Genomic DNA, 26,281 nt, shown 5'->3' with positions numbered 1-26,281 from the left:
ATGCCACCTCTTAGTATTGTTTTTACTATTCTTACCTTACCTACTACTCCCTTGTCAATAGTGCTCACAGCAAGTTACAGATAAGACAAACAAAATAGCTTTGTAAAAGATGCCAACCTTAAGGATATATTAGTAAAATATACATATGAATTATAATTCATGCTGTCTCCAGTCTTTGGAGGAGTTGAGGAGTTGGGGGGTCTTTAGTCTCAAGTTCCACAACTTCCACCCTCCCCCAAAGCCCCAACCCTATGGTACTTATAATCTAAGTGATCATGGGAACAAAGGACCTAAGGAGTGGATCTAGCAAGTGTAACCATTCTTAGTTTTTAGATAAAAATAACTAATAAAGTACTGTTCTCTTGTTCTTACAAGCACATTTCAGATTAACCCAATTCTATGCTTAATTATTTAAATGCATTAGAACAAGAGTGCCATACTTTTTTTTTTTTTTTTAACAGAGTACATTCAGAATGTTGTATTTAAGGGGGGACAACTTCAGGCACAATCACCAATTACGAATGGCCAATACAGGCTAGGCTTGGTAGCTGAGCCTGTAATCTCAGCACTTTGGGAGGCCAAGGCAGGTGGATTACTTGAGTTCATGAGTTTGAGAGCTGCTGGGGCAACATGGTGAAACCCCATCTCTACAAAAAATACAAAAATGAGTTGGACATGGTGGAATGCTCCTGTAGTCCCAGCTACTCAGGAGGCTGAGGTGGGAGGATGGCTTGAGCCTGGGAGGTAGAGGTTGTAGTGAGCTGAGATGGAGCCACTGCACTCTAGCCTGGGCAACACAGCCAGACCTCATCTATACCAAAAGTTAAAAAAAAAAAAAAAAAAAACCACCACAGAGCCAGACCTTGTCTCAAACAACAATAAAAAGAATAGCCAATATATTACGAAATTAAGCCTTAGGCCAAGCGCAGTGGCTTACACCTGTAATCCCAGCACTTTGAGAGGCCAAGGCGGGTGGATCACCTGAGGTCAGGAGTTCAAGACCAGCCTGAAGTCCCGTCTCTACTAAAAATACAAAAATTAGCTGGGTGTGGTGGTGGGTGCCTGTAATCTCAGCTACTCAGAAGGCTGAGGCATGAGAATCACCTGAACCTTGGAGGTTGAGGTTACAGTGAACCGAGATCTTGCCATTGCACTCCAGCCTAGGCAACAAGAGCAAAACTCCGTCTCAAAAAAAAAAAAAAAAAAAAAAAAAAAAAAAAAAAAAAAAAAAAAAAAAAAACTTAATTACTTGCCAAAAATCAAACCCAAATAAATTATATCTTAATATAAACACATTTGGTTCCTTGGCTTTTTAAGATTCAAGTAGGGTAGCACCTAACGATTAAAATGGATTATATTAATTTGTTAAGACATTAATTCTAACATTACATACAAACTTATAATGATTCTCCAAATAAGATAATAGTAACAACATAAATAACTTTTGGCTTCTAAAGTTTAAATACAGAAAAAAAAATTTGTATTCAGGTCAATAATGGGGGCAGGACATCCAAAAAACAGTTAATACCCTAAAGACAAGAGGCTACAAGAGGTTTTAATGCATATAAAGTTTATTATTATAAATGTCAGTGACTAGCCAATCACAAAGCTTAAGACTTCAAGAAAACATTGATAATTTTTAATTTATTGCCATAGATTACGTCATTTTTTTTTTTTTTTTTTTTTTTTGAGACGGAGTCTCACTCTGTCACCCAGGCTGGAGTGCAGTGGCGCGATCTCGGCTCACTGCAAGCTCCGCCTCCCGGGTTCACGCCATTCTCCTGCCTCAGCCTCTCCGAGTAGCTGGGACTACAGGCGCCCGCCACCACGCCCGGCTAATTTTTTTGTATTTTTAGTAGAGACGGGGTTTCACCGTGGTCTCGATCTCCTGACCTCGTGATCCGCCCGCCTCGGCCTCCCAAAGTGCTGGGATTACAAGCGTGAGCCAGTCATTTTCAATGTTCATATAAAAATCCACTTTATTTCTGAAGAGCTTGGTGAAAGGGAAGAGCACTAACCCTGCATTTGTATACTACAGAAAGGAGAAGTGTATTGTATGTGAGTTATGGCTCAATAAAGCAATGTGAGAAAGTATGAAAGAAGGAGAAATTAGTGGAGTATATAAAACTCAATCCTGGTTTTGTTAAATAAAACACTAAAACCAATCAATAAATACTGGCATATTTAAACTATTAGGTGACATAATGAAGACACAGTAGATACCATTAGCTAAAGATTTCTACTCTTAAAGATGGAACTTCCATATAATAGAACTTTATTATACAATAAATTAAAGGGAAGGTGGCTTATGTAACAAAGGACTAACCTTCAAGATCTTTTAAGTGAAAAGGCACCTAGAGTATATATGTTCTTCTGCAGTAAAAAGGGAAGGAATTTGTGCATATGTTTGTTACATAAGACACATGTTATATATACACATATAGACGCATACACGTATATGTTTTTGGTGGCTATGTATAAATTAGCTTTGGAAAGATATACAAGAAACAGCTAACACGAGGGCTATCTGTGGGTTAACAGAATAGCTGGAGCATAGTAAAAGGGAAGATTTCCTTAGGTCACCATTTTGTGTGTTTTGGATTTTGAGCAATGTGAATATAAACTTACCAAGAGGAAAAATTAAAAGTACTTTACCTTGCACCATTGTTCCTAATGACTTCCACAGTTTCTTCGACAAAATATCGATCCTTGACATAGGCAAAGATATCATCACAAATTTCATGTAAGCGTGAACGATGGGTAAGGCTGGTCAAGTATAAAACTGGAATAATTAGTGGTTCTGGAAAACTCTGAAGATTCTGTCTTGCTTTTTTTTCTGACTCAAGTGCTTCCTGATACGTCAATCCAGGTCTACCCGTCACAGCACAACTCCACACAAGGCTGTTGCACAGAATGGTTCGTTCAAAAAAGTCACTGATAAAAAACAAAAACAAAAACAAAAGCCCATTACCTATCATTTCGCAAATTTTATATTAAAAACTGATAGCATTATCAGGTTATTTTTGTGCCTTTAACGCAAAATTTTACGTAGACTCACAGAACTCAAGGGTTTGGTAACTGGTCAACTTATAACATTAATAGAAACATAAGAAAAAGTATATTTAAACTAAATATTTATATTTTGCAATTTAAAGGCACATCAGTCAAAACTAGACTTTGAGTTCCATCTGTTTTTCAGTGAAAAACTGAAAACTTTAAGCAGCTAACAAGAGAAAAGCTAAATAAAGTAGTACTTCACATAATGAAAAATCAGTCATTAAAAAGCATAAAGTTCTTAATTAACATTCCAATTAATATTAATAGAAAAATACCTATTTTCAGTTTGATTTCTCCTGTATTTTCTTGAAACTATATGATGATCTCATTTGTGTTAAAAAAAAAAAAAAAAAAAAAGAGAGGAAAAGAGAAAAAGGAAAGAAAATAAAAGGTACCTATAGAAGCATAGATTTCTGGAATGTCATATAAAACTCAAGGTAACAGGCAGTAGTGATAAGACTGGGGAACCATTCTATTCAGTGCTCTTCTATTCTGCTGGAATTCCTTAATATGTGCATTTACTTATTTTCAAAAATTCTATCCACTCTCTTTTTTTCTTTTTTTGGAGATGGAGTCTCACTCTGTTGCCCAGGCTGGAATACAGTGGCTGGATCTCAGCTCACTGAAACCTCCACCTCCCAGGTTCAAGCGATTCTCCTGCCTCAGCTTCCCGAGTAGCTGGGATTACAGGTGCCTGCCACCACGCTCGGCTAATTTTTTTTTTTTTTTTTTTTTTTTTTTTTTTTTTTTTTAGATGGAGTTTCACTCTTGTTGCCCAGGCTGGAGTGCAATGGTGCGATCTCGGCTCACCACAACCTCCGCCTCCCAGGTTCAAGGATTCTCCTGCCTCAGCCTCCTTAGTAGCTGGGATTACAGGCATGTGCCACCACGCCTGACTAATTTTATATTTTTAGTAGAGACGGGGTTTCTCCATGTTGGTCAGGCTAGTCTCAAACTCCTGACCTCAGGTGATCTGCCTGCCTCGGCCTCCCAAAGTGCCGGGATTACAGGTGTGAGCCACCGCGCCCGGCCATGCTCATCTAATTTTTATATTCTTAATAGAGACGGGGTTTCCCCATGTTGGCCAGGCTGGTCTCGAACTCTTGACCTTGTGATCCACTCGCCTCGGCCTCCCAAAGTTCTGGGATTACAGGCGTGAGCCACCATGCCCAGCCTTATCCACTCTCTTTTAAAATGCAAGAGATCTATATCATAGAAAGATTTCTAAGACATAATGGGTAGGAAAAACATAAATCAATGAACACACAATCCCATGTACATTAATTATAATAATCACAAAAATGTATGTATTTATATACATACTATAAAGATATTCCCTATGGAGAAAGGAGGGGAGACTGGGAAGGAAGGAAAAGGAAAACTTTTTTTGCGATTCTAAATAATTCTATATTGTTTGAATTTTTTTTTTCTTTAAGAGAGTCTCACTCTGTTGTCCAGACTGAAGGGCAGTGGTACAACCACCTAGGATCAAGCATTCTGTCTTGCCTCAGCCTCCTGAGTAGTTGGGACTACAGGTGCACACCAGGACATTCACCTAATTTTTTTGAGAGGGTAGAGATGGGGTCTCACTATGTTGCCCAGGATGGTCTCAACCTCCTGGGCTCAAGCTATCTTCCCACTTCGGCTTCCCAAAGTGTTAAGATTACAGGAATGAGCCACCATGCCCAGCCTGTTTGAATTTTTATTTTTATTTATGTATTTACTTTCCCGAGACAGAATCTCACTCTGTTGACCAGGCTGGAGTGCAGTGGCACGATCTTAGCTCACTGCAACTTCCGCCTCCCTGGTTCCAGCAATTCTTGTGTCTCAGCCTCCCAAGTAGCTGGGACTACAGGTACATACCAATATGCCTGGCTAATTTTTGTATTTTTAGTAGAGATGGAGTTTCATCATGTTGGCCAAGCTGGTCTCAAACTCCTGGCCTCAAGCAATTCACCACCTCAGCCACCCAAAGTGCTGGGATTAGAGGCGTGAGCCACCGCATTCAGTCCTGTTTAAATTTTTTTAATGAGCATTACTCATATATCATTTTGCAATAATTATTTTTTAGATGGAGTCCCACCCTGTCACCCAGGCTGGAGTGCAGTGGCGCGATCTCAGCTCGCTGCAACCTCCGCCTCCTGGGTTCAAGTGATTCTCCTGCCTCAGCCTCCTGAGTAGCTGGGATTACAGATGCGCGCCACCACACCCAGCTAATTTTTGTATTTTTAGTAGAGACGGGGTTTCACCATGTTGGTCTCGAACTCCTGACCTTGTGATCCGCCCATCTCAGCCTCCCAAAGTGCTGGGATTACAGGCGTGAGCCACCACATCCAGCACAATAAAGTTTTGTGTTTTTTTTTTTTTTAAAGACAGAGTCTCGCTCTGTCACCCAGGCTGGAGTGCAGTGGCGTGATCTAGGCTCATTGCAACCTCTGCCTCCCAGGTTCAAGGGACTCTCCTGCCTCAGTCTCCCAAGTAGCTGGGACTAAAGGCACATGCCACCATGCCTGGCTAATTTTTTGCATTTTCAGTAGAGATGGGGTTTTACCAAGTTAGCCAGGATGGTCTTGATCTCCTGACCTGGTGATCTGTCCACCTCAGCCCCCCAAAGTGCTAGGATTACAGGCATGAGCCACTACGCCTGGCCAATATAATATTTTTAAAATGTAAAAAGCCCACTGTGGTGGCATGAGCCTGTAATTCGAGCTACTCTGGAGGCCGAGGCAGGAGAATCGCTTCAGTCCAGGAGTTCAAGGCTACAGTGAGCCACAATCATGCCATTGCACTCCAGCCTGGGTAAGAGTGAGACTGTCTGAAAAAAAATTTTTTTATATACATGCATATGGTTATACATATGCAAAAGGGTTAACAATGGCTGCCTCTAAGTGATAAGATACAGGTAAAATTTTTTCCTGCTTTATACTTCGTTCTACTTTTCTAAAATTATATGTAACCATACAATTCATTATTCTTCAATTTCTTCTCCTTCCTGAAATCTTTACTTTTCCCATCATTCTAAAAGTACTTAAACTGTTATATGTCTATTTCCTGGTTAGTACATCTATCTGTGTAGGTTATCTCTATTAGTTTGATCTCCAAAAATTGGGGGCAATTCCATTTAGATTGTTTCCTTTGTACACGTCTATAGAACAACTTTTTAAAAAGGTATCTATGGAAATAAAGCAAGAGAAACTAATCATACCTTAACTTAAATAAGATCTACAGAAATAGCATGCATATGCCAAGTTATATGGCTCTTAATACAGTACAAAGAAGATCCTTTTGAAGTAAAGTTTAGTTCAGGAAATAATGGGTGTCTATCATCAAAAATACAAAGTAAAAAGCAGTTATCCTTATAGGATAGAAGGCAGATATCCTAAGAATTCAGAGAAAGGGAAGGGAAGAATTCACAAGGTAAAAAAAGATTTTTAAAAATACTATTAGAACTTTTTTGGGGGGAAGTAATGTTAATAGGTAGGTCTTAGCCGGACACGATGGCTCATGCCTGTAATCCCAGCACTTCGGCAGGCTGAGGCAGCAGGATCACTTGAAGCCAGGAGTTCGAGACCAGACTGCGCAACAAAGCGAGACCGTCTCCACCAAAAATTGAAGAAAAAAATTAGCCAGGGGGCGCACATCTATAGTCCTCGATACGCAGGAGGCTGAGGTGGGAAGATCACCTGAACCCAGGAGTTCAAGGCTGCAGTGAGCTATGATTACACCACTGCACTCCAGCCTGAGTGACAGAGCACAACCCTGTTTCTTAAAAAAGTTCTAGTTCGGGCACGGTGGCTCACATCTATAATCCCACCACTTTGGAAGATTGAGGCAGGAGAAATGCTTAAGCCCAGGAGCTCAAGACCAGCCTGGGCGACACGGCAAAACCCAGTCTCTACTAAAAACAGAAAAATTAGCCAGGTCCACGTGGTGGCACGTGCCCGTAGTCCTAGCTACTCAGGAGGCTGAGGCAGGAGGAGCACTCCAGCCTGGGAGGCCGAGGTTGCAGTGAGCCAAGATCGCACCATTGCACTCTAGCCTGGGTGATAGAGTAAGACAATATCTCAAAAAAAAAAAAAAAAAGAAAGAAAAGGAAAAAAAGTTCTAACTTTTTCCTATAGAAACAAACATATCTATAAGATTTAGCTTCTCAAGCCAGTACATAGTTAGCACATAATGTACATTGGTATACTTTTTTCCTCTTTTTTAAAATTGATATATAACAGTTATACATATTAATACCTGTATACAATGTGTAATGATCAAATCGGGGTAAATGGGATATCCATCACATGACGTATACTTCTAATAACTTAAACAATACTTAATATTGCTCAAGAAAATTATACTTCAAATCTAAATATCTTATACTTTAGTCTGTAAGCCAGTGCTAGTAGAAATAGAATAACCGGTTAGTCACATGTATAATTTTAAATTTTCTAGTGGTCACATTTAAACATTTTAAAATAAAAATAACCCAATATATCACAAAATAATTTCATTTCAATACGTAATAAACATTTTAAAATTTGAGATACTTTACTTACATTCTTCTTTAAAAAAAAAAAAAAATCCGCCAGGCATGGTGGCTCACGCCTGTAATCCCAGCACTTTGGGAGGCCAAGGCAGGCAGATCACGAGGTCAGGAGATCGAGCACATGCTGGCTAACACGGTGAAACCCCAGCTCTACTAAAAATACAAATAATTAGCTGGGCGTGGTGGCACGCGCCTGTAGTCCCAGCTATTGGGGAGGCTGAGGCAGGAAAATCACCTGAACCCGGGAGGTGGAGGTTGCAGTGAGCCAAGATTGTGCCACTGCACTCCAGCCAGGGCAACAGAGCGAGACTCTGTCTCAAACAAAAAAAAAAAGAAAAAAAAATCCAATGTATATTTCACATTTACTGCCTATCTTAATTCGGACTAATCACATTTCAAGTACTTAATAACCCATCTGGCCAAGTAATGGCTCCTGTTCTGGACAGCACAGCTCTAGCTAGCCACAGCAGCTAGGTGCCTGGGGTATTGAGTAGGCCACACATGGGATATTTCATGCCATGGCAGGGGGACAGCTAAACGCAGTGAATTGCAACAAACACGATTTAGATTTAACACTGCCTAAAAGAATCAAGGACAGCAATGGCACAAACGCCACAACCAGTGATGTATAGCTGCCCTTTTATACCCTAAGGTTTCTACTATCTCCTACAAAATGTTTGTGCCATTTGTTTCCTTTGTGTCTATTTACTCTACAAAGTTATTGTTACATTATAGCTTCACTGTGCACAAAGACCTAGCCTAAGGAGGCAGGACATGCTACCACAGTGGCCATTTTAAGGGAGAAAAGTCCAAGGGTCATCTCTCCCCTACTCATAACCCCCCTAACAGCACAGCACCATCTCTAACATTATACACCTTCACTTTCTCCCACTTCTGTAATTCTGCTCACACTTTACCCATTTATCATACATATTTAAATGTGCAGAATTTGTTAATACTGAATTCTAGGGGGTTGGTTACAATGTCTCTTCAATTTCTACATTATAAGAATGTAACTAACGAAACTTACAAGAAATACATTTTACTACTGTGAGCAAAAATGATAACATACAAAGTATTTTTATATGAATGTAAATTTAGGCTAACACAGGTTATTAATGTCAGATTTATGACTGTGCTCTTTCAATTATCCCCTTCACTAAAGGTGGGCATCCTACTGGCACAGAGACCAAATCCTGCCCTCCACCTGTTTTTGTAGTTTTGGGAACACAACTATACCCATATTTTTAGGTGTTTTCAGTAACTGCTTTCTCACTACATTTGCACAATTGGATAGGTACAAGAGACCCTATGGCCAAGCAAAGCCTGAAATACTGATTATCTGGCCCTTTGTGGAAAAAATTTGATGACCCCTCCTCTTTATCATTATTTCATAAGGAAAAGTTGCTGAGTTACAAGGGACTTTCTTAAGAACACACCTGTAATATGAAGTCAACCAACACTCTGGTGAACAAACTGAGGAACAAAGTGCAGCATACTATTAATTTGTTGGGTACTGGGAAAACTAAAAAACTAAAAACCTAGTAGGGGAAGATTAAATTGTGACATAAAAATCAGAAACTAGGCCGGGCACCGTGACTCACGCCTGTAATCCCAGCACTTTGGGAGGCCGAGGCGGGTGGATGACAAGGTCAGGAGGTCAAGACCAGCGTAGCCAAGATGGTGAAACCCCGTCTCTACTAAAAATTCAAAAATTAGCCAGGCATGGTGTCAGGAGCCTGTAATCCTAGCTACTTGGGAGGCTGAGGCAGGAGAATCGCTTGAACCAGGGTGGCAGAGGTTGCAGTCACACGAGATGGAGCCACTGCACTCCAGCCTGGGTGACACAGTGAGACTCCGTCTCAAAAAAAAAAAAAAAAATCAGAAACGAAGTACAATTCGGATAAAAACAAAGTGTACTCTACTTAGGGGCCAAAACACACTCATTCTCTCTATGTATGTAAGTATGTGTGTGTGTGTGTGTGTGTATATAATACACATATATATGTAATATATAATGTATGTATATATATACGTATATATTACATATATATACGTATATATTACATATATACGTATATATTACATATATACACGTATATATTACATATATACACGTATATATTACATATATACGTATATATTACATATATACACGTATATATTACATATATATACGTATATATTACATATATACGTATATATTACATATATATATACGTATATATTACATATATATATATATGTCAAATTTCTTTTGTAAAATCAATTCTAGGCCAGGCGCGGTGGCTCACACCTGTAATCCCAGCACTTTGGGAGGCCAAGGCGGGCAGATCACAAGGTCAGGAGATCAAGACCATCCTGGCTAACACGGTAAAACCCCGTCTCTACTAAAAATACAAAAAAATTAGCCGGGCTTGGTGGCATATGCCTGTAGTCCCAGCTACTCGGGAGGCTGAGGCAGGAGAATGGCGTGAACCCGGGAGGTGGAGCTTGCAGTGAGCCGAGATCGCGTGACTGCACTCTCGCCTGGGAGGTAGGGCGAGACTCTGTCTCAAAATAAATAAATAAAATAAAATAACATAAAAGATAATTCTCAGCAAATGCCCCTAAAATGTAAGTGCACTCAATAAATATTATCAATTCTTTTTTTTTTTTTTTTTTTTTTTTTTTTTGAGGCAGAGTCTCGCTCTGTCGCCCGGGCTGGAGTGCAGTGGCGCAATCTCGGCTCACTGCAAGCTCCGCCTCCCGGGTTCACGCCATTCTCCTGCCTCAGCCTCCGAGTAGCTGGGACTACAGGCGCCCGCCACCGCGCCCGGCTAATTTTTTTTGTATTTTTTAGTAGAGACGGGGTTTCACCGTGGTCTCGATCTCCTGACCTCGTGATCCGCCCGCCTCGGCCTCCCAAAGTGCTGGGATTACAAGCGTGAGCCACCGCGCCCGGCAATATTATCAATTCTTATTGTTCTGGCACCACATACGCAGAGACATCCTAGAAGACTAACCAGTATGGTAGAGAAACAATGTCAGAGAAACACTTATGTTTTCAAGAAAGACATTTGGAAGGGGAGCAGAAAGAGACAGAACTATCTCAAACATCTGAAGGTATTTCTTCTTGTCAGCTCCTGAGGGCAAGTGTAGGAAACAACAGAAATTTTAGGAAGAGTTTTTGAATCATTATAGGTAGTATGGGGCAAACAACAAGGTATGTCCACAAGTTCTTAGGATGGTTTTCATTGTGTTTTGACGGATAACATATATTAGATTATCAATGAACACGCAAAATCCAATCAGGATGACCCAACTATAAAACTGTAGCAACTGCTTGTGGCAGACTGCAAAGAGGCCTAAAGGTGCGCAGGCTCCTTTGAAATATGACATTCATGCTCTTCTCACTAAGAGCTGGAGTCTATTTCATCACCTCTTGAATCTGGGCTAACCTTGTAATCTGTTTTGACCAAACTAATAAAGAAATGATATTGAGTGACTTCCATTCTCACCCTCTTGAAACTCTAAGACCACCATGTGAAACAGCCTCTGAGGTTGAAAGATCACATGGTAACTAAAACCATCCCAGCTGAGTTCCCAGACCTGTGACTGAGGCTCTTACTCCAACCAGCCTCAGCCTAGCCTCCAGCTGACTGCAAGTAAGTGAGTGAGCACAGAGGAAACCAGCAGACAACAAATTGGCAATCCACAGAATAGTGAGCAAATAAAATGGGTTGTTATTTTGAGCCACCAAGTTTTGGGGTAGGTTGTTACTACAACCTACAATATTGCAATAACTGATAAATGTATTGTCTGAAGAAAAAATGTATTTAAAACATCTGAAACTAAGTACATGTCTGCTAAGTAGATAAAAGATAAAATTCAAAAAGAAAAGCATTTAGGAATCTCTGCTATAACATCCAGGAAAAAAGGACTCATGGATCCAAGTATCAGGACCATATGCCAGGCTTATTCCTTAAAAAGGAGCTAAACATCTCATTTAAAGACACTAGCTACGAAAATTATCCAACTTCCTTTGAAAACCTCATGCTCACCAAATAGCCTTTGATTATAACTAGATTTCACACAAAACTGACCATCAGTATAGGAATTAGTCAGTATGAAAGACATTCTTCCCTACTATAAATTGATGATGTTCTGATGTGTCCATTGAATACCTAGGGCTTAATCACTTGGGGCATAGTAAAAAACCAAATGTCTAAGCAGACAGTACAGAGTGGTATCTACACAAAGATCTAGGCAGCCAGTTTAACTTCCAGGCAATGCCCCTATTTTCTTAGTGCATACTCCAACAGATATTAGGAAGAATTTTCCATAATAAGCACTATGTAATAGTAAGCAGTAAAAAGAGCATAAATGCTAGAATAATTGATGTGAGTTAGATTCTAGCATTATCAGTTACTAAAAAAATAATTTTGGACGCTGTAATCTTGGATTTACTCCCCACTCCAACTTCAATTTCCTCATCTGTAGAGGGAGGCTGTTGAAAGGACTGACTTATTAACAAGAGAGAGCAGATGAACAATGAAAACAGGATGCCTTGTAAGCTAGTTAAACCTCTTCCAATGAAAAGCCAGGGTGAAACATTAATTTGGACCACCTGTTAGTGATGTTGTGGAAGAGTTACACATTTTGTATGGAAGGCTGGACTCACTCAAAGATGGGAAATATATTCCAAGTGTCTACATGGCTAAAAAAAGTTATTTTATTTATGAGATTAAGTCACTAGGTAATACAACAAATCATTTTCCTATCCCACAAGTCAAGAAATTCCATATTCAGACCTGTTCCATTTTTTAACAATCCACAGCAAAAATAAAATCGTTGTCAGCTAGCCAAAATTAAAGAATATTTTTATTTTTGTAGAAACAAGGTCTTACTATTTTGACCTAGCTGATCTCAAACTCCTGGTCTCAAGTGATCCTCCCACCTCAACCTCCCAAAATGTTTACATTATAGGCATGAGCCACCACACGCAGCCAGAATAAATCGTATTTAAGAGACTAAATTATGCACCTTAGCTTATGCATTTGTCCACAGTTGATGTGCTATTGAGTCTTCTTTACCTATGAAAAAGCAGGTCAATCAAGAGTCAGCAATTAGTTAAGGAGAATGTAGTAAGGAGTTTCTGCTATATAATCACTGAGGATGCATCCTGGCCAGTCACTGTCTCAAAGAGTTCAGGTTCTTGGAGAAGACAAAATGTGAGGCAACAGGCCAAGTGCGGTGGCTCACACCTGTAATCCCAGCACTTTGGGAGGCCGAGGCAGGTGGATCACCTGAGGTCAGGAGATCCAGACCATTCTGGCCAACATGATGAAACTCCATCTCTACTAAAAATACAAAAATTAGCTGGGCATGGTGGCAGGCACCTGTAATTCCAGCTACTCAGGAGGCTGAGACAGAGAATGCTTGAACCCGGGAGGCAGAGGCTGCAGTGAGCCAAGATCGCGCCATTGCACTCCAGCCTGGGCGACAGGGTGAGACTCCGTCTCAAAAAAAGAGCAGCCTGCAGAGGTTTCCTTCATAGTTTTTCCAGAGTTGTTCCAAAGGTCAGGTTACCATACTACAGACCACCATATACCACGTACCACAAATGCATTTTTGGAAAGATCTCTTTGTAATCATTTGTGAGAAACAAAGTAATTCAAAATTTAACATGATTAAATGGCAATCTTCTTCCGATTTTGTCAAAATTCTTTCCGTTCAGTCATAGAAACCTAAGAACATCAGCAATACTCCTTAATTCAGGGTAAATGGTCAAATACCTTTGCTCCCAAACCAGTAATCTCTCTGGGGCTGCTTGTAATTTCCAAAAGCCCAAACACTTCAGCACAAGGGAAAAAACAAAAATTGAAAATAAAAATCTAGTTATTTAAAATGTTTAATGCCCTAAGACTACAAAGGATACAGTTCCTTAATATTAATGGAAGATACGGCTGGGCTTGGTGGTTCACGCCTATTAATTCTAGCACTTTGGGAGACTGAGGCAGGCAGATCACTTGAACTCAGGAGTTCAAGATCAGCCTGGGCAACACGACGAAACCTCGTGTCTACAAAAATACAAAAATTAGCCAGAGTGGTGGCATGCACCTGCAATCCCAGCCACTCAGGAGGCTAAGGTGGTAAGGTGGGGGGGATTGTTTGAGCCCAGGAGGTGGAGGCTGCAGTGAGCCAAGATTGTGCCACTGCACTCCAGCCTGGACAACAGAGCGAGAACCTGTCTCAAAGTAAGTAAATAAATAAAAATAATGGAAGACAGACAGTTCTGGAACGCGGAAAATCTGTATTTCAGCATTTCAGATTTCTCCATGGTTAGAATAATTCAGCTCAAGAACCAAAGTGCCTTGAGTGTTTAATTCACAAAGGATAACAGCCATATTCATCCTACCCTCTAAAGTAAGAAAAACCTGTTTAAAAGACTGCTTATGTGGAAGGAGAAACCAGTTTGAAATTTAAGCCTATTTACTATTTTGTTGATACTCTTAGTTTTTTTAAAATCATAATTGTTAGCAAGGCTTGTAGCTTTAAAATCCTTAAAAAAAAAAAAAAAAAAAAAAAACCCTTGTCCAATTTCCTAATCCAAGTTCACTTAACTAGTTACGAGAACTCTATTTGAGTAACAAAACAAGTCTCTACAGGAGCAGAGCGAAACGTGCACTCCTACTTAAAAGTACTGTCTGACGAAAAGTACTCTACTTCTCTAGATATAACATGTTTAATGTGTAACCCTTTCTGTGGAGCTGAAGAAAAAGGTTTACTTAAAATAAATGCTCAAAGGAACTTTTCTAACCTCACTATTCATTTCTTAGACAGGTGCAGTTTGCCCAAAACCCTCCCTTGATCAAGCCCCCACTCAGAAAAGGTGCCTCCTTACACGCGACGTTACTTGGTTGCTATTACACTTCGTTTCCAAGCCACAAAGGGACTCCTTTTGAGTGGAGAGGATAAAGCATAAGAAAAAGGGAGGATCACCCTCTTCGAGTGACTGATCAAGTCAGGTTCTCACTTAGAGATCCTGTTTAAACACAAGACGCTAAAACACACCTCCTTGCTCCGTGTCACAGGTCTAGATCTCTTGGGATAAATTAAGCGACAGGCTGAAAATGTAGGAGCTGTAACTACACCAGCAGCAGCTCCGCGTTCTTATCAAAACAATAGCGAGTGGCACATGTCAGGCAGCCCACATGCGCAGGGGGATAAAGCGGAGCCTGGCTGAGTCTGGAGTTGAACTTGTCTTAACCCCCTCCCCCAACACCCTCCACCGCGCTCCCGGCTACGCGAAAGTGAAAACGAGGGGCGCCCAAGGCCCTACTTCTTCCCCCTTCCTCTTCCCCTTGCCCAGCCGCGACTTCTTCCTCACTGATCTCCCGGGGGCGGAGACGCTGAGTTCCCCGGAGACGAGAGTTAGTCACCAAGAAGAGGCGGTGACAGAGAGCGCGGCTCGCGTCGCACTCCGAGGCCTAGCAGCGCCGGACGGGAGGCCGCCGACGGAGGCTCTCGCGTCCGCGCTCTCAGCCCCTGGTCCGTAGGGACGCCCCCTCCTTCCCTTCTAGAGCGAGTCTCAACTCCGCTCCTTTCTCCCCTACCCCAGGCAGCTCCAACGTCAGACCCCACTCCCGACTGAGAAAACGAAGCCCAGCCCAGCCGTTTCCTGCTCACCGGGGCAGGAATTCCCTCCCCCGGCCCAGGGACTGCGGCCCCACTTCGCTGACCCTAGCGGGGATCCCCTCGGCCGCCGGGAGGGGATCCCGGAACTGGTCCCGGAGTGCGCGTGTGGCCGCGGCGGGGAGGGGCGAGGCGGGGAGTTTCCGCCGCCCCGCGGCCAGGAGGGCGGGAGGGCGACAGCAGCGGCCAGGAGCGGTCCCTGAGGCCGGCCAGGGACCCCAGCCTCCTCCGCCACTACCAACCCGCGTTCCCCACGCGCGCCGCCGCCAGTTGGCCCCGCGCCTTCTCCAGGTGGAGGCTAGGAGGCAGAGAACCGCGGGCCCGGGGCCACCCGTCACTTTCAAGTCGCCCCGCCAGAAGCCCAGGGCGAGGAAAACGAGAGAGACAAAAGGGCGCTGGGGAGGGAGTCCCCACACCCCCTGCGGCCCCGCACACGGCCCGGCTCTTACTCGTAGTGGCGGAAGATCTCGTTGGTGACTTTACAGTAGAAAACTTCCTCGTCGGGCCGCAGGTCCGCGGGCGGCTTCTGTCTCACAAACGGCTTTCGGTGTAGCAGCGGCATCTCCCGTCCGCCCGCGGGCTCGCCTGGACCCTCGGCCGCCCGCGCCGGCCCCGCTTCTCTATCAAAATTGGAGGGAAAGGAAAGCCGGTAAGGTGGGGAGCCCTCGGCGGCAGCGTGGGCCAGTCTGCGCGCTGGGAGAAGGTCGGCTGCCTTTTGTGTGACTGATGTGCCGCGGCCGCTACCGGAGCCGAGTTCGTTCCTGCCGCTGCCCGGGTGTCGAGCGAGCGGAGCCGCCGCCGCCCCTGCCCCCCGAGCGCGCCCTACCTCCTCTCGTCCTGCCGCCGCCTCACAATGGGGCAGGACGCCCCGCCGCGGGGGGCAGTGCGGGAGCGGCGGCGGCCCCCTCCCCCAGCGCCGGCTCCTCGCCCGCCGCCGCCACCAGGCTCACAACGTGCTCGGCGCGCAGCCGGCCGGCCGGACAGCCCAACGCCGCCAGGGCGCTCGCCGCGGGCGGACCCCGGAGCTGCTCCGCTTTGTTCCCGGCTCGCCTCCACTTCCCGGCCGGCGCCGGCCGGCTCCCGAGCGACCCTCACCTGCGAGCACGTCGACTGCCACTTGTCCACCTTCTCCACTACAAAGGCAACGAGGGGAGACCCCGTCCTCCCAGGAGACCGCCTTTCTCCGGCCCCGCCGCGCCCCTGGCTGCTGCGTCTCCCGCTGCCACGGCCCGACTCCGCGCGGGGAATTGCGTCCCACCGCCACTTCCCCGCCTCTCGGAGCTCCTGGGAAGTTTCTGATCTACTTTCGGCTCTGAAGGAGGAAGAGCTGTTGGGAGGAGCTTTTCACTCCTCGCTTCTACCTTTTTATTGGCTACTCGATGACTTTTACAGCCTGTCACTGATACAGGAAGAGACAGCGGAGAGCCTGGGAGAACTACATTATTAATTAATGGAGCAACCCCTCGTGAAGATTCAGAAGCATCCTCCATGTTTGAGATTATCAGCCAAAAGATCTAGGGAAAGCGCTGGGGGTTCATAAACACATGGCTAACAAAGTAAAGCCTTCAAGTCTGGCACAGACGCTTGACTACACGATGGGAAAAGAGATTCCAATTACGATTTAACTTGTATTTTAAAAATGAGAAAAGAATAAGAAAATTTGTTGCTATTTTTCTTCCAAATTAGAATCCATATCTCTAAAAATACTTTGCATGTTTGTAAACATCCATCTTGAACAGAAGATACCTTGACATCAGTTCTATTTAATACTTATGGCAATTAAGAGATTTAGAGAGCAGAGGAAAAGACCAAAAAAAAGTATGTGTTACAAAGTGTCATCATGCTTGTAGGACCCCAACATTCTTGAAACTAACGCACCTTTAAAAAGTAATATTTACACTGCTGTAAATATTTGCAAAGTATCAATGTTTAATTCAATTAGAATTTTAAGGATTATGGATTTACTAGCGAAAATTCCCCTAAAGCAACTTTCCCATATCAGTAACTTTTATTTAGGGAAAAAATTTTAATGTACATAATACATGTGACCTTGGAATTCAATAGAATTTTCGAAACTAGAAGTAACTCAGAACGTTCACTAGATGTGTTTTAAAGTCTTTTTTGATACTGTCCTTAACATTTGCTTATTTGCAAATTAATATGTAAGAATGAATCTAAAAGTAAGTTTTAAGAACAGTTATTCGACAAAGACGTTATTCCTATTACCAATACTGCGAAATGATAATTACAGAAACAATGTGGGATCCGTTTTACAACTTCAAATTTAAGTTCCTTTGTACTTTGGAGCAGAAAATGTAAGAAATCGAAATCAAGAGTTACTATTTTTTATCTTTTAGGCTGGTTTTAACTGTTCATACACCTAGCAAAATAAACATTTGTGAAAGGCGTTATTCTTTGGGTGTTTTAAATTTCATTAATACTATTAATGCACCTTACTGTGCAGAAGTCACAGAAGTTTGGAAATGCTCTCTGTAAGTAGTAAGTATATACTTCAGTATCGGTAAACTCTTCAAATAAGAGTTTACAGATCTGATTATTTTTCTTTTTTTTTTTTTCTTTTTTGAGACAAGAGTCTCACTCTGTCCCCCAGGCTGGAGTGCGGTGGCACGATCTCGGCTCACTGCAACCTCTGCCTCCTGAGTTCAAGCGATTCTCCTGCCTCAGCCTCCCAAGTAGCTGGGATTACAGGCGCACACCACCACGTCCAGCTAATTTTTGTATTTTCAGTAGAGACGGGGTTTCGCCATGTTGGCCAGGGTGGTCTCAAACTCCTGATCTCAGGTGATCCGCCAGCCTTGGCCTCCCAAAGTGCTGGGATTACAGGCGTGAGCCACCGCATCCGGCCAAGATTTGGTGTTTTAAACCTGTCTTCAACTAGTATACTGAGTGACAAGTTAGAATTCCCTGCCTAGAAAGTATTTATTGGGCCGGGCGCGGTGGCTCATGCCTGTAATCCCAACACTTTGGGAGGCCGAGGCGGTTGGATCATGAGGTTAGTAGGTCGAGACCATGCTGGCCAACATGGTGAATCCCTGTCTCCACTAAAAGTAAAAAATTAGCTGGGCATGGCACTGGGTGCCTGTAATCCCAGCTGCTCGGGAGGCTGAGGCAGGAGGCAGAGGTTGCAGTGAGCGGAAATGGCGCCACTGCACTCCAGCCTGGGCGACAGAGACTCCGTCTCAAAAGAAAAAAAAGTATTTATTGATCTACCAGGTGAAAAATTTAGAGCCCATAAAGGTAAACTCAAAAGCGGGACTGGGAGAATGGATAATTTTCAACCTATATTGAAGCATTACCCTCACAACTCAAAATCCCAACTTAACAATTAAGCTAAATAAAGATGAAATTCTTTCTGAATACTTCAGTATTTATATTTATTAGATCTTACTGTTCAATAAGTCATTCAAATCATGATCAAAAGTCGTTATTTTATTATTAAATACAAATATTTAAGTTGGGTTTTTTCTTATACTAGCTTAAAATTTTATTCTATTCCATCAAAAGCTATCATACTCAGTTTTCTCATGATCATACTCAAATTTCAATACTATCGTAACTTATTTCTCTGAATTATATACATACAGTTTATTATAATGATTTGTGACATTTAATAAATGTTGTATAGTTGTTCATTGTTATTTCAGAACCATGTAAGTTTAGAAAATTATAATTAACATGTTCGAAAGTTTAATGTGTTTATAATACTTAATCAAATGAATAGACTACCTAAACTACCTCAAGAAATAACATTTAAAGTATTGTACACATTCACAACTAAAAGCTTACCTAATTTATGATCTATTTCTGTATTTTGGTATGATTTCTTCCCTGCTTTGTTAATTACTACTTCTTGGCTTTTGAGAATAAAAAGCTCATTGCTGTATTCAGAAAGTAATTAAAGGATACTGTCATAACATAGGACTTTGTGTAAAAAAATTTTTTTGGAAATATTGTCAAGGAAACTGAAGGCTAAAGTGGCACAAAAAAAGAGAAAGCAATGATATTAAAATTATTTAATTTTTAAAAATTTAAACATTTGTCAAGCTCCTTTTGTGTGCCAAGACACTGTTCTAACTCATATAAGGGATACAATGTAAATAAATATATCCTGGCTTCAAAAAATGTATAATCTTATAGGAAAGAGACAATGCAAATACAACCAATACAAGAATTATGTGAATCCTGATGATCGTGAGTAATATAATGCAGAAAGAGAAGTAGAAAAGATTAGAATAAAACGTAGAAGGAAGACCCCAGGATCAGTCCTAAATGAAGTCATCTACAGGGCATGATTTGAAGGGCAACAGAGAACTCATGCTCCAACATATCCTCGCCAGTCTCAAGCGACAACCCCATCAATCTCCATTAGTCATCCTTCAGCATGAAGACATGTAAAATGTGAATATTCTAGTTAGGCAGGACATATATTAATCTAATACTATCAAGACATAGTTTGATTAAAATATCAATTTTGAGACACATACTGCCTTAGAAGTAAAGACAAAACAAGACTATGGGCCAGGCGAAGTGACTCACACCTGTAATGCCAGCACTTTGGGAGGCCAAGGCAGGTGGATGAGGTCAAGAGTTCAAGACCAGCCTGACCAACACGGTGAAACCCTGTCTCTACTAAAAATACAAAATTAGCTGGGCATAGTGGCACATGCCTGTAATCCCAGCTACTTGGGAGGCTGAGGCAGGAGAATCACTTGAACCTAGGAGGCAGAGGTTGCAGTGAGCCAAGATCATGCCATTGCACTCCAGCCTGAGCAACAAGAGCAAAACTCCATCAAAGAAAAACAAAAAGACTGGAATTTTAAGTTTTATTTTATTTTATTTTATTTTTTGAGACAGACTCTTGCTCTGTCGCCCAGGCTGGGGTGCAGTGGCACGATCTCAGCTCATGCAAACTCTGCCTCCTGCGTTCAAGTGATTCTCCTGCCTCAGCCTCCCAAGTAGCTGGGATTAAAGGCGCCTTCCACCACACCCAGCTAATTTTTGTATTTTAGGTAGAGACGGAGTTTCCCCATGTTGGCCAGGCAGGTCTCGAACTCCTGACTTCAGGTGATCCACTCGCCTTGGCCTCCCAAAGTGCTGGGATTACAGGCATGAGCCACCACACCTGGCCCGGAATATAAGTTTTTAAAGTTTGAGGCTGAGCGTGGTGGCTCACGCCTGTAATCCCAGCACTTTGGGATGCCGAGGTGGGTGGATCACGAGGTCAGCAGATCGAGACCATCCTGGCTAACACGGTGAAACTCCGTCTCTACTAAAAATACAAAAAATTAACCAGGAGTGGTGGCGGGCGCCTGTGGTCCCAGCTACTCGGGAGGCTGAGGCAGGAGAATGGCATGAACCCGGGAGGTGGAGCTTGCAGTGAGCCAAGATCGAGCCACTGCACTCCAGCCTGGGCGACACAGCAAGACTCCGTCTCAAAAAAAAAGAAAGAAAAAAGTTTGAGCTAGAACAATTTTCCTGCAGCTTCTATTAATATTGACTGATTAACTTAAGAAAGGCTTTATACTGAGGTGGTTTAGTGAGACAGTAATCACTTACACCTGAAAGAAACCTTTGGGAACTCTGTTAAATCTTCCATTTTGCACCTGAGGAAATTGAAGCTGAGGAACCGGAATCCAGGCCTCCTGAGTCTCCTTGTCCAGTCAGTCTCTTTAGACCACACTGCTTTTTCTTTGGGTTCGATAATAGCTAATTTTCTTATATACCCTACTTCCACCCCATTAATGAGCTAAAATACCATTATACATCCTTCCTAAAGTGCTCATATAGGGATAAGCTATATTACTGATGATTAGAAATAATTATTTCTGTTGCAGCTGTGTCCTTAACATTAAAAAATAAAAAGTAAAGAAATAATTATTTTTGAGAATCATCCAGGAAAGCAACGGGGTAATAAAAGTCATAGGCCGGGTGAGGCTGCTCACGCCTGTAATCCCAGCACTTTGGGAGGCTGGGGCGGGCAGATCGCCTGAGGTCAGGAGTTCAAGACAAGCCTGGCCAACGTGGTGAAACCCCGTCTCTACTGAAAGTACAAAAATTGGCTGGGCTTGGTGGTGTGCGCCTGTAATCCCAGCTACTCAGGAAGCTGAGGCAGGAGAATCGTATGAACATGGAAGGTGAAGGTTGCAATCAGCTGAGATCATGCCATTGCACTCCAGCCTGGGGACAGAGTGAGACTCCATCTCAAAAAAAAAAAAAAATCATAAATTTGTCTAGTTGGACAGCTGACATGAGACCTATCTCCATGCTTCCATTAACACATCTAACAGATAGAAAATTTCATTTCCTTTACCTCTTAGCAATATTATAAAAGTACTTACAGTATAGCTGCCCTAAGCTTTTCTGAGAAAGATGCCTTACAAATATATACAAGGAACATCTTTAGTTTTGTAATTCCTTTTCTCACATATCTCTAACATTTGTCTCAAGTCTTCTATGTTCTTTATGTCTTTCTAATGAATTCATGGCATTTTACCCATAAAAGATTTCTATATACAGTACTGTTATTTAGAAGCAATGTGTTTTCCTTTATATCTGAAACCACTGGCCTAGTGTTAGAATAGTAGTTCTAGAACTTGGCTGCCCATTGGAAACACCTGAAAGGTTTTTGAAAAATACTGGTGCTTGGGCCATATCTAGGCCCCAGGTCTCTGGGATAGAGACCCAGGCATTGGGAGTTTAAAAATCTACTCAGGTAATTTAATGGACTGCCAAGGCTGAGAATTACTGTGCTGGGACTGTTGATGTTGAAGTGGTAATGTGGGCAAATTGGGAATACATCTTTTTATTCAAGCCCTTCTGATTAGAGTCATGAATTATGGGATGGTAGTAAAAGTTGAGAGAGTAGTCTATGGTCATCATCTTTATCACAGCAATACTTTATATTTAATGAATGTTTCCAACTTGTCAAGGATTGTGCTAAGGGCTTTAAGGGAATCATCTCATCTCATGCAATTTTCACCTCAAACTAAGAAGTACTTATCACCATTTTACAGATGAAGCCAGTGAGGCTCTGAGAGGTTAATTAAGTAGCATGCCCCAAACCATACAGTTCAGAAACAGGAAGGCCTAAATTCCAATCTTATCAACTCCAGAATCCAAGCTTCTTACTACTATTCTATATTTCCATAGGAGTGACTTGCTAATCTAGCTCAGATATAAACTGAAACAGGGAACTCGGTACTATCCACTGAACAATTTAGAACTTGTAATGATTAAGAAGGTTTGTTAATCATAAAAGTACTAAGGAAAACCATGGAAGATTTTAAAGAAATTATCTCAAAATAAGGAAAGCCTGCTTATAAGAGAAAATACACAATATATAATTCTACAAAATAAAAATTTAGGCTGGGCGCACTGGCTCATGCCTATAATCCCAGTATTTTGGGAGGCTGAGGCAGGTGGATCACTTGAGCACAGGAGTTCAAGAACAGCCTGGGCAACATGGTGAAATCCCATCTCTACTGAAATACAAAAATTAGCCAGGTATGGTGGCACATGCCTGTGGTCCCAGCTACTCAGGAGTCTCAGGTGGGAGGATCATTTGAGCCCAGGAGGTTGAGGCTGCAGTGAGCCAAGATCTCACCACTGCACTCCAGCCTGGGCAACAGAGTGAGACCCTGTCTCAAAAATAAAATAAAAATAAAATAATAAATAAAGTTCCGCATATAAAAGTTAACACAGGCCAGGCACAGTGGCTCACACCTGTAATCCCAGCACTTTGGGAGGCCGAGGCAGGTAGATCACCTGAGGTCAGGAGTTCAAAACCAGCCTAGCCACCATGGCAAAAACCTGTCTCTACTAAAAATACAAAAATTAGCCAGGCTTGGTGGTGGGCTCCTGTAATCCCAACTACTCAGGGAGACTGAGGCACGAGAATCGCTTTAACCTGGGAGGCAGAGGTTGCAGCGAGCCGAGATCATGTCACTGCACTCCAGCCTGGGCAACAGAGCAAGACTCCATCTCAAAAAACAACGACAACAACAAAGCTACCACAAAGTTGAAAGACAATAGCAAATTGGGGAAAAAAAATTTGCAACTCACTGACAAAGGGCTAATTTCCCTAATATATAAAGAGCTCCCATAAATAATAATAATAAATCACAATAACCCAAGATAAACAGAAAAGGAAGCACGAATGGCTTTTCAAACATAAAAAACACTTTGGGAGGCTGAGGTGGAGAGATTACTTGAGGTCAGGAGTTTGAGACCAGCCTGGGCAACGTGTCGAAACCCCGTCTCTACTAAAATCCACAAAAATTAGCCAGGCGTGATGGCATAGTACCAGCTACTTGGGAGGTTGAGGGTAGAAAATCGCTTGAACCCGGGAGGTGGAGGTTGCAGTGAGCTGAGATCGCACCACTGCACTCCGGCCTGAGAGACAGAACGAGACCCTGCCTTAAAAATAAAAATAAAAATAAAAAGATTTTCACTAACAAGTATAAATTAAAACTACACTGCGAGGCCGGGTATGGTGGCTCACGCCTGAAATCCCAGCACTTTGGGAGGCCGAGGCAGGTGGATCACAAGGTCAGGAGTTTGAGACCAGCCTGGCCAGCATGGCGAAATCCTGTCTCTACTAAAAATACAAAAATGAGCTGGGTGTGGTGGCACGCGCCTGTAGTCCCAGCTACTCAGGAGGATGAGGCAGGAGAATCACTTGACCCTGGGAGGTGGAGGTTGCAGTGAGCCGAGATCACACCACTACACTCCAGCCTGGGCGACAGAGCAAGATTCCATCTCAAAACACACACACACACACACACACACACACACGGTACAGAAAAGTGTGTATGTTGTTTAAAAAAATATTATAATATATATTTGCCTGATACATAAAATACATCTGGAAGGATATGTAAGAAAATAACACACTGGTTGCCTCTGAGAAAGGGGTGGCTAGGAGACAAGGATGAAAGGGAAACTTTTTGGCTGGGCACGGTGGCTCACGCCTGCAATCCCCGCACTTTGGGAGGCCGAGGCGGGTGGATCACGAGGTCAGGAGTTCGAGACCAGCCTGACCAACATGGTGAAACCTCCTGTCTACTAAAATTACATATTAGCCGAGATCACACCACTGCACTCCAGTCTGAGCGACAGAGCGAGACTTTGTCTCAAAAAGAAAAAAAAAAGAAAGAAAGAAAGAAAGGGAAACTTTTCACCGTTGAAAGATGAATAAAAAATTTAAAAATACAGAGGTTAGAAGGTAAAGAGGCAAGTCAGGAAAGATAGCTGATGTAATAAAATCTTTCATTTCACAATTAAAAATATAAAGTTTAGAACTGCAAATAGAAAGTAAAAAATGTCTGTGTTAAATATTTTACAGGGCCTACCATAATGTCTTTCCCAAGATAGGGGTTCAATACATATCTGTTGGATGGATGAATGGTTACATGGATATATAAAATACAAATTTAATTTGATTATAGTGAGAGAAATAGAGTCAGATAGCTGCTTTCATCTTAACCTGGAAATAGAATTTAGATTACACATTTCCGAAAAATTCTATCTAGATTACCTACGTTTATAGTTATTTACCAACTTACAAAATAAATCATACTATGTTCAACCAGAGAGATTTATTGTTGTTTTTAAAAATAAGACATATAAGGAATAATCAGACATAAAAACTGTTTTGACTCCAATAACTTACAATGTGCTTTACAAAGAAGAGTCCTCACATTGCAATGCCTGTATCCATAGACTACCTGGCCAATATGGAAGGAGAGCTAGAACTAAGACAAAATTCAGAACCCAGGTCTGAAAGTATTTTTGCTAGATTCTAACCTAAGAGTTCCTGACAAAACGTGCTAATGCTATAGGTTCCTATAAAATAAAAACATTCAGGATTTTCTCCTTTTTATTTTTGTTGCCATCATCACACCTGGAAGCTAGGAGTCATAATAACTGCTCTATTTTCTCTAATTCAAATGTTTGGAGTGGGTGTGGTGGTTCACGCCTATAATCCTAACATTTTGGGAGGCCGAGGTAAGAGGATCGCTTGAGGCCAAGAGTTCAAGGCTAGCTTGTGCAACAAAGTGAGACTCCATCACTAACTCAAAAAAAAAGAAAAAAAAAAGTTTGTGTTGAAACACCATCTCATTTCCTTACCACAACTGAAATTTCTTTTCTTCAGCTGAAAAGAGATCATTTCATTTCAAGCTACCAGTAAACTGTTTCTCAATCACTTCTCAGCATGTAGACACCACATTCATGGCCCCTAGGAGCCAGTTTATCTACCAGAATAAGTGTCTTGCCTGATTCAAGTACAAAAACCAAATTTCTCTATACTAAACACCTTTCTTTTTCCCATTTCTTTCCTTTTCTTTTCTTTTTTTTTTTTTTCTTTTTTTTGAGACAGAGTCTCATTCTGTTGCCCAGGCTGGAGTGCAGTGGCATGATCTCGGCTCACTGCAACCTTCGCCTCCCGGGTTCAAGTGATTCTCCTGCCTCAGCCTCCTGAGCAGCTTGGATTACAGCTGCGCGCCACCACGCCTGACTAATTTTTGTATTTTTAGAAGAGACGGGGGTTTCACCTTGTTGGTCAGGCTGGTCTCGAACTCCTGACCTTGTGATCCGCCCACCTTGGCCTCCCAAAGTGCTGGCATTACAGGCATGAGGCACCACGCCCGGCCCCTCTTTTTCCCATTTCAAACTCTCCTCTTAAAATAAGGACTTCACAGTCAGTTCCAGTGTAGTAGGCAGAATAACAGCCTTCAGAGCTGTCCATATCCTAATATCCATAACCTGTGAATATGTTATCTTACATGGCAAAAGAAACTTGCAGATGTGATTAAGCTTAAGAACTTTAAGGCTGGGCGCGGTGGCTCACGCCTGTAATCCCAGCACTTTGGGAGGCTGAGGCAGGCAGATCATGAGGTCAGGAGATCAAGACCATCCTGGGCAACATGGTGAAATCCCATCTCTACTAAAAATACAAAGGCCAGGCATGGTGGCTCACACCTGTAATCC

General features: G+C 42.3%; 2 protein-coding genes across 12 annotated transcripts in view; one reads left to right on the top strand and one right to left on the bottom strand.

The window, feature by feature from the left end:
* Positions 1-16,455, bottom strand: part of BAZ1A (bromodomain adjacent to zinc finger domain 1A) — a 120,160-nt gene extending 103,705 nt beyond the window's left edge. For 6 of the 11 annotated variants that reach the window (XM_055291538.2, XM_055291537.2, XM_063645904.1 and 3 more), the window contains exons 1-2: positions 15,721-15,862; positions 2,656-2,934 (exon numbers count right to left, since the gene is read on the bottom strand). In XM_055291538.2, coding sequence (XP_055147513.1) covers positions 2,656-2,934; positions 15,721-15,833 — 392 coding nt within the window. In that variant the 5' untranslated portion in view covers positions 15,834-15,862. Of the gene's footprint in view, positions 1-2,655; positions 2,935-12,619; positions 12,670-14,650; positions 15,358-15,720; positions 15,863-16,366 lie in introns of those variants that run through there. The other 5 variants (XM_063645909.1, XM_063645910.1, XM_063645906.1 and 2 more) reach the window with 4 other exon arrangements.
* On the top strand, positions 15,887-17,682 carry LOC129489226 (transcription initiation factor TFIID subunit 4-like). Its single transcript, XM_055291546.2, has one exon. The coding sequence runs from the start codon at positions 15,998-16,000 to the stop codon at positions 16,568-16,570; it is 573 nt and encodes a 190-aa protein (XP_055147521.1). The 5' UTR covers positions 15,887-15,997; the 3' UTR covers positions 16,571-17,682.
* The last annotated feature ends 8,599 nt before the right edge of the window (positions 17,683-26,281 follow it).

The sequence above is a fragment of the Symphalangus syndactylus genome, chromosome 9 (genome assembly GCF_028878055.3).
Source record: "Symphalangus syndactylus isolate Jambi chromosome 9, NHGRI_mSymSyn1-v2.1_pri, whole genome shotgun sequence".
Taxonomy (NCBI): Eukaryota; Metazoa; Chordata; class Mammalia; order Primates; family Hylobatidae; genus Symphalangus; species Symphalangus syndactylus.
The sequence above is the reverse complement of the archived record's forward strand: the minus strand, read 5'-3'. Positions and strand labels throughout refer to the sequence as shown.

Coding starts and splice junctions, on each gene's coding strand:
- LOC129489226 (XM_055291546.2), top strand. CDS start 15,998: ATGTGCCGCGGCCGCTACCGGAGCCGAGTTCGTTCCTGCCGCTGCCCG.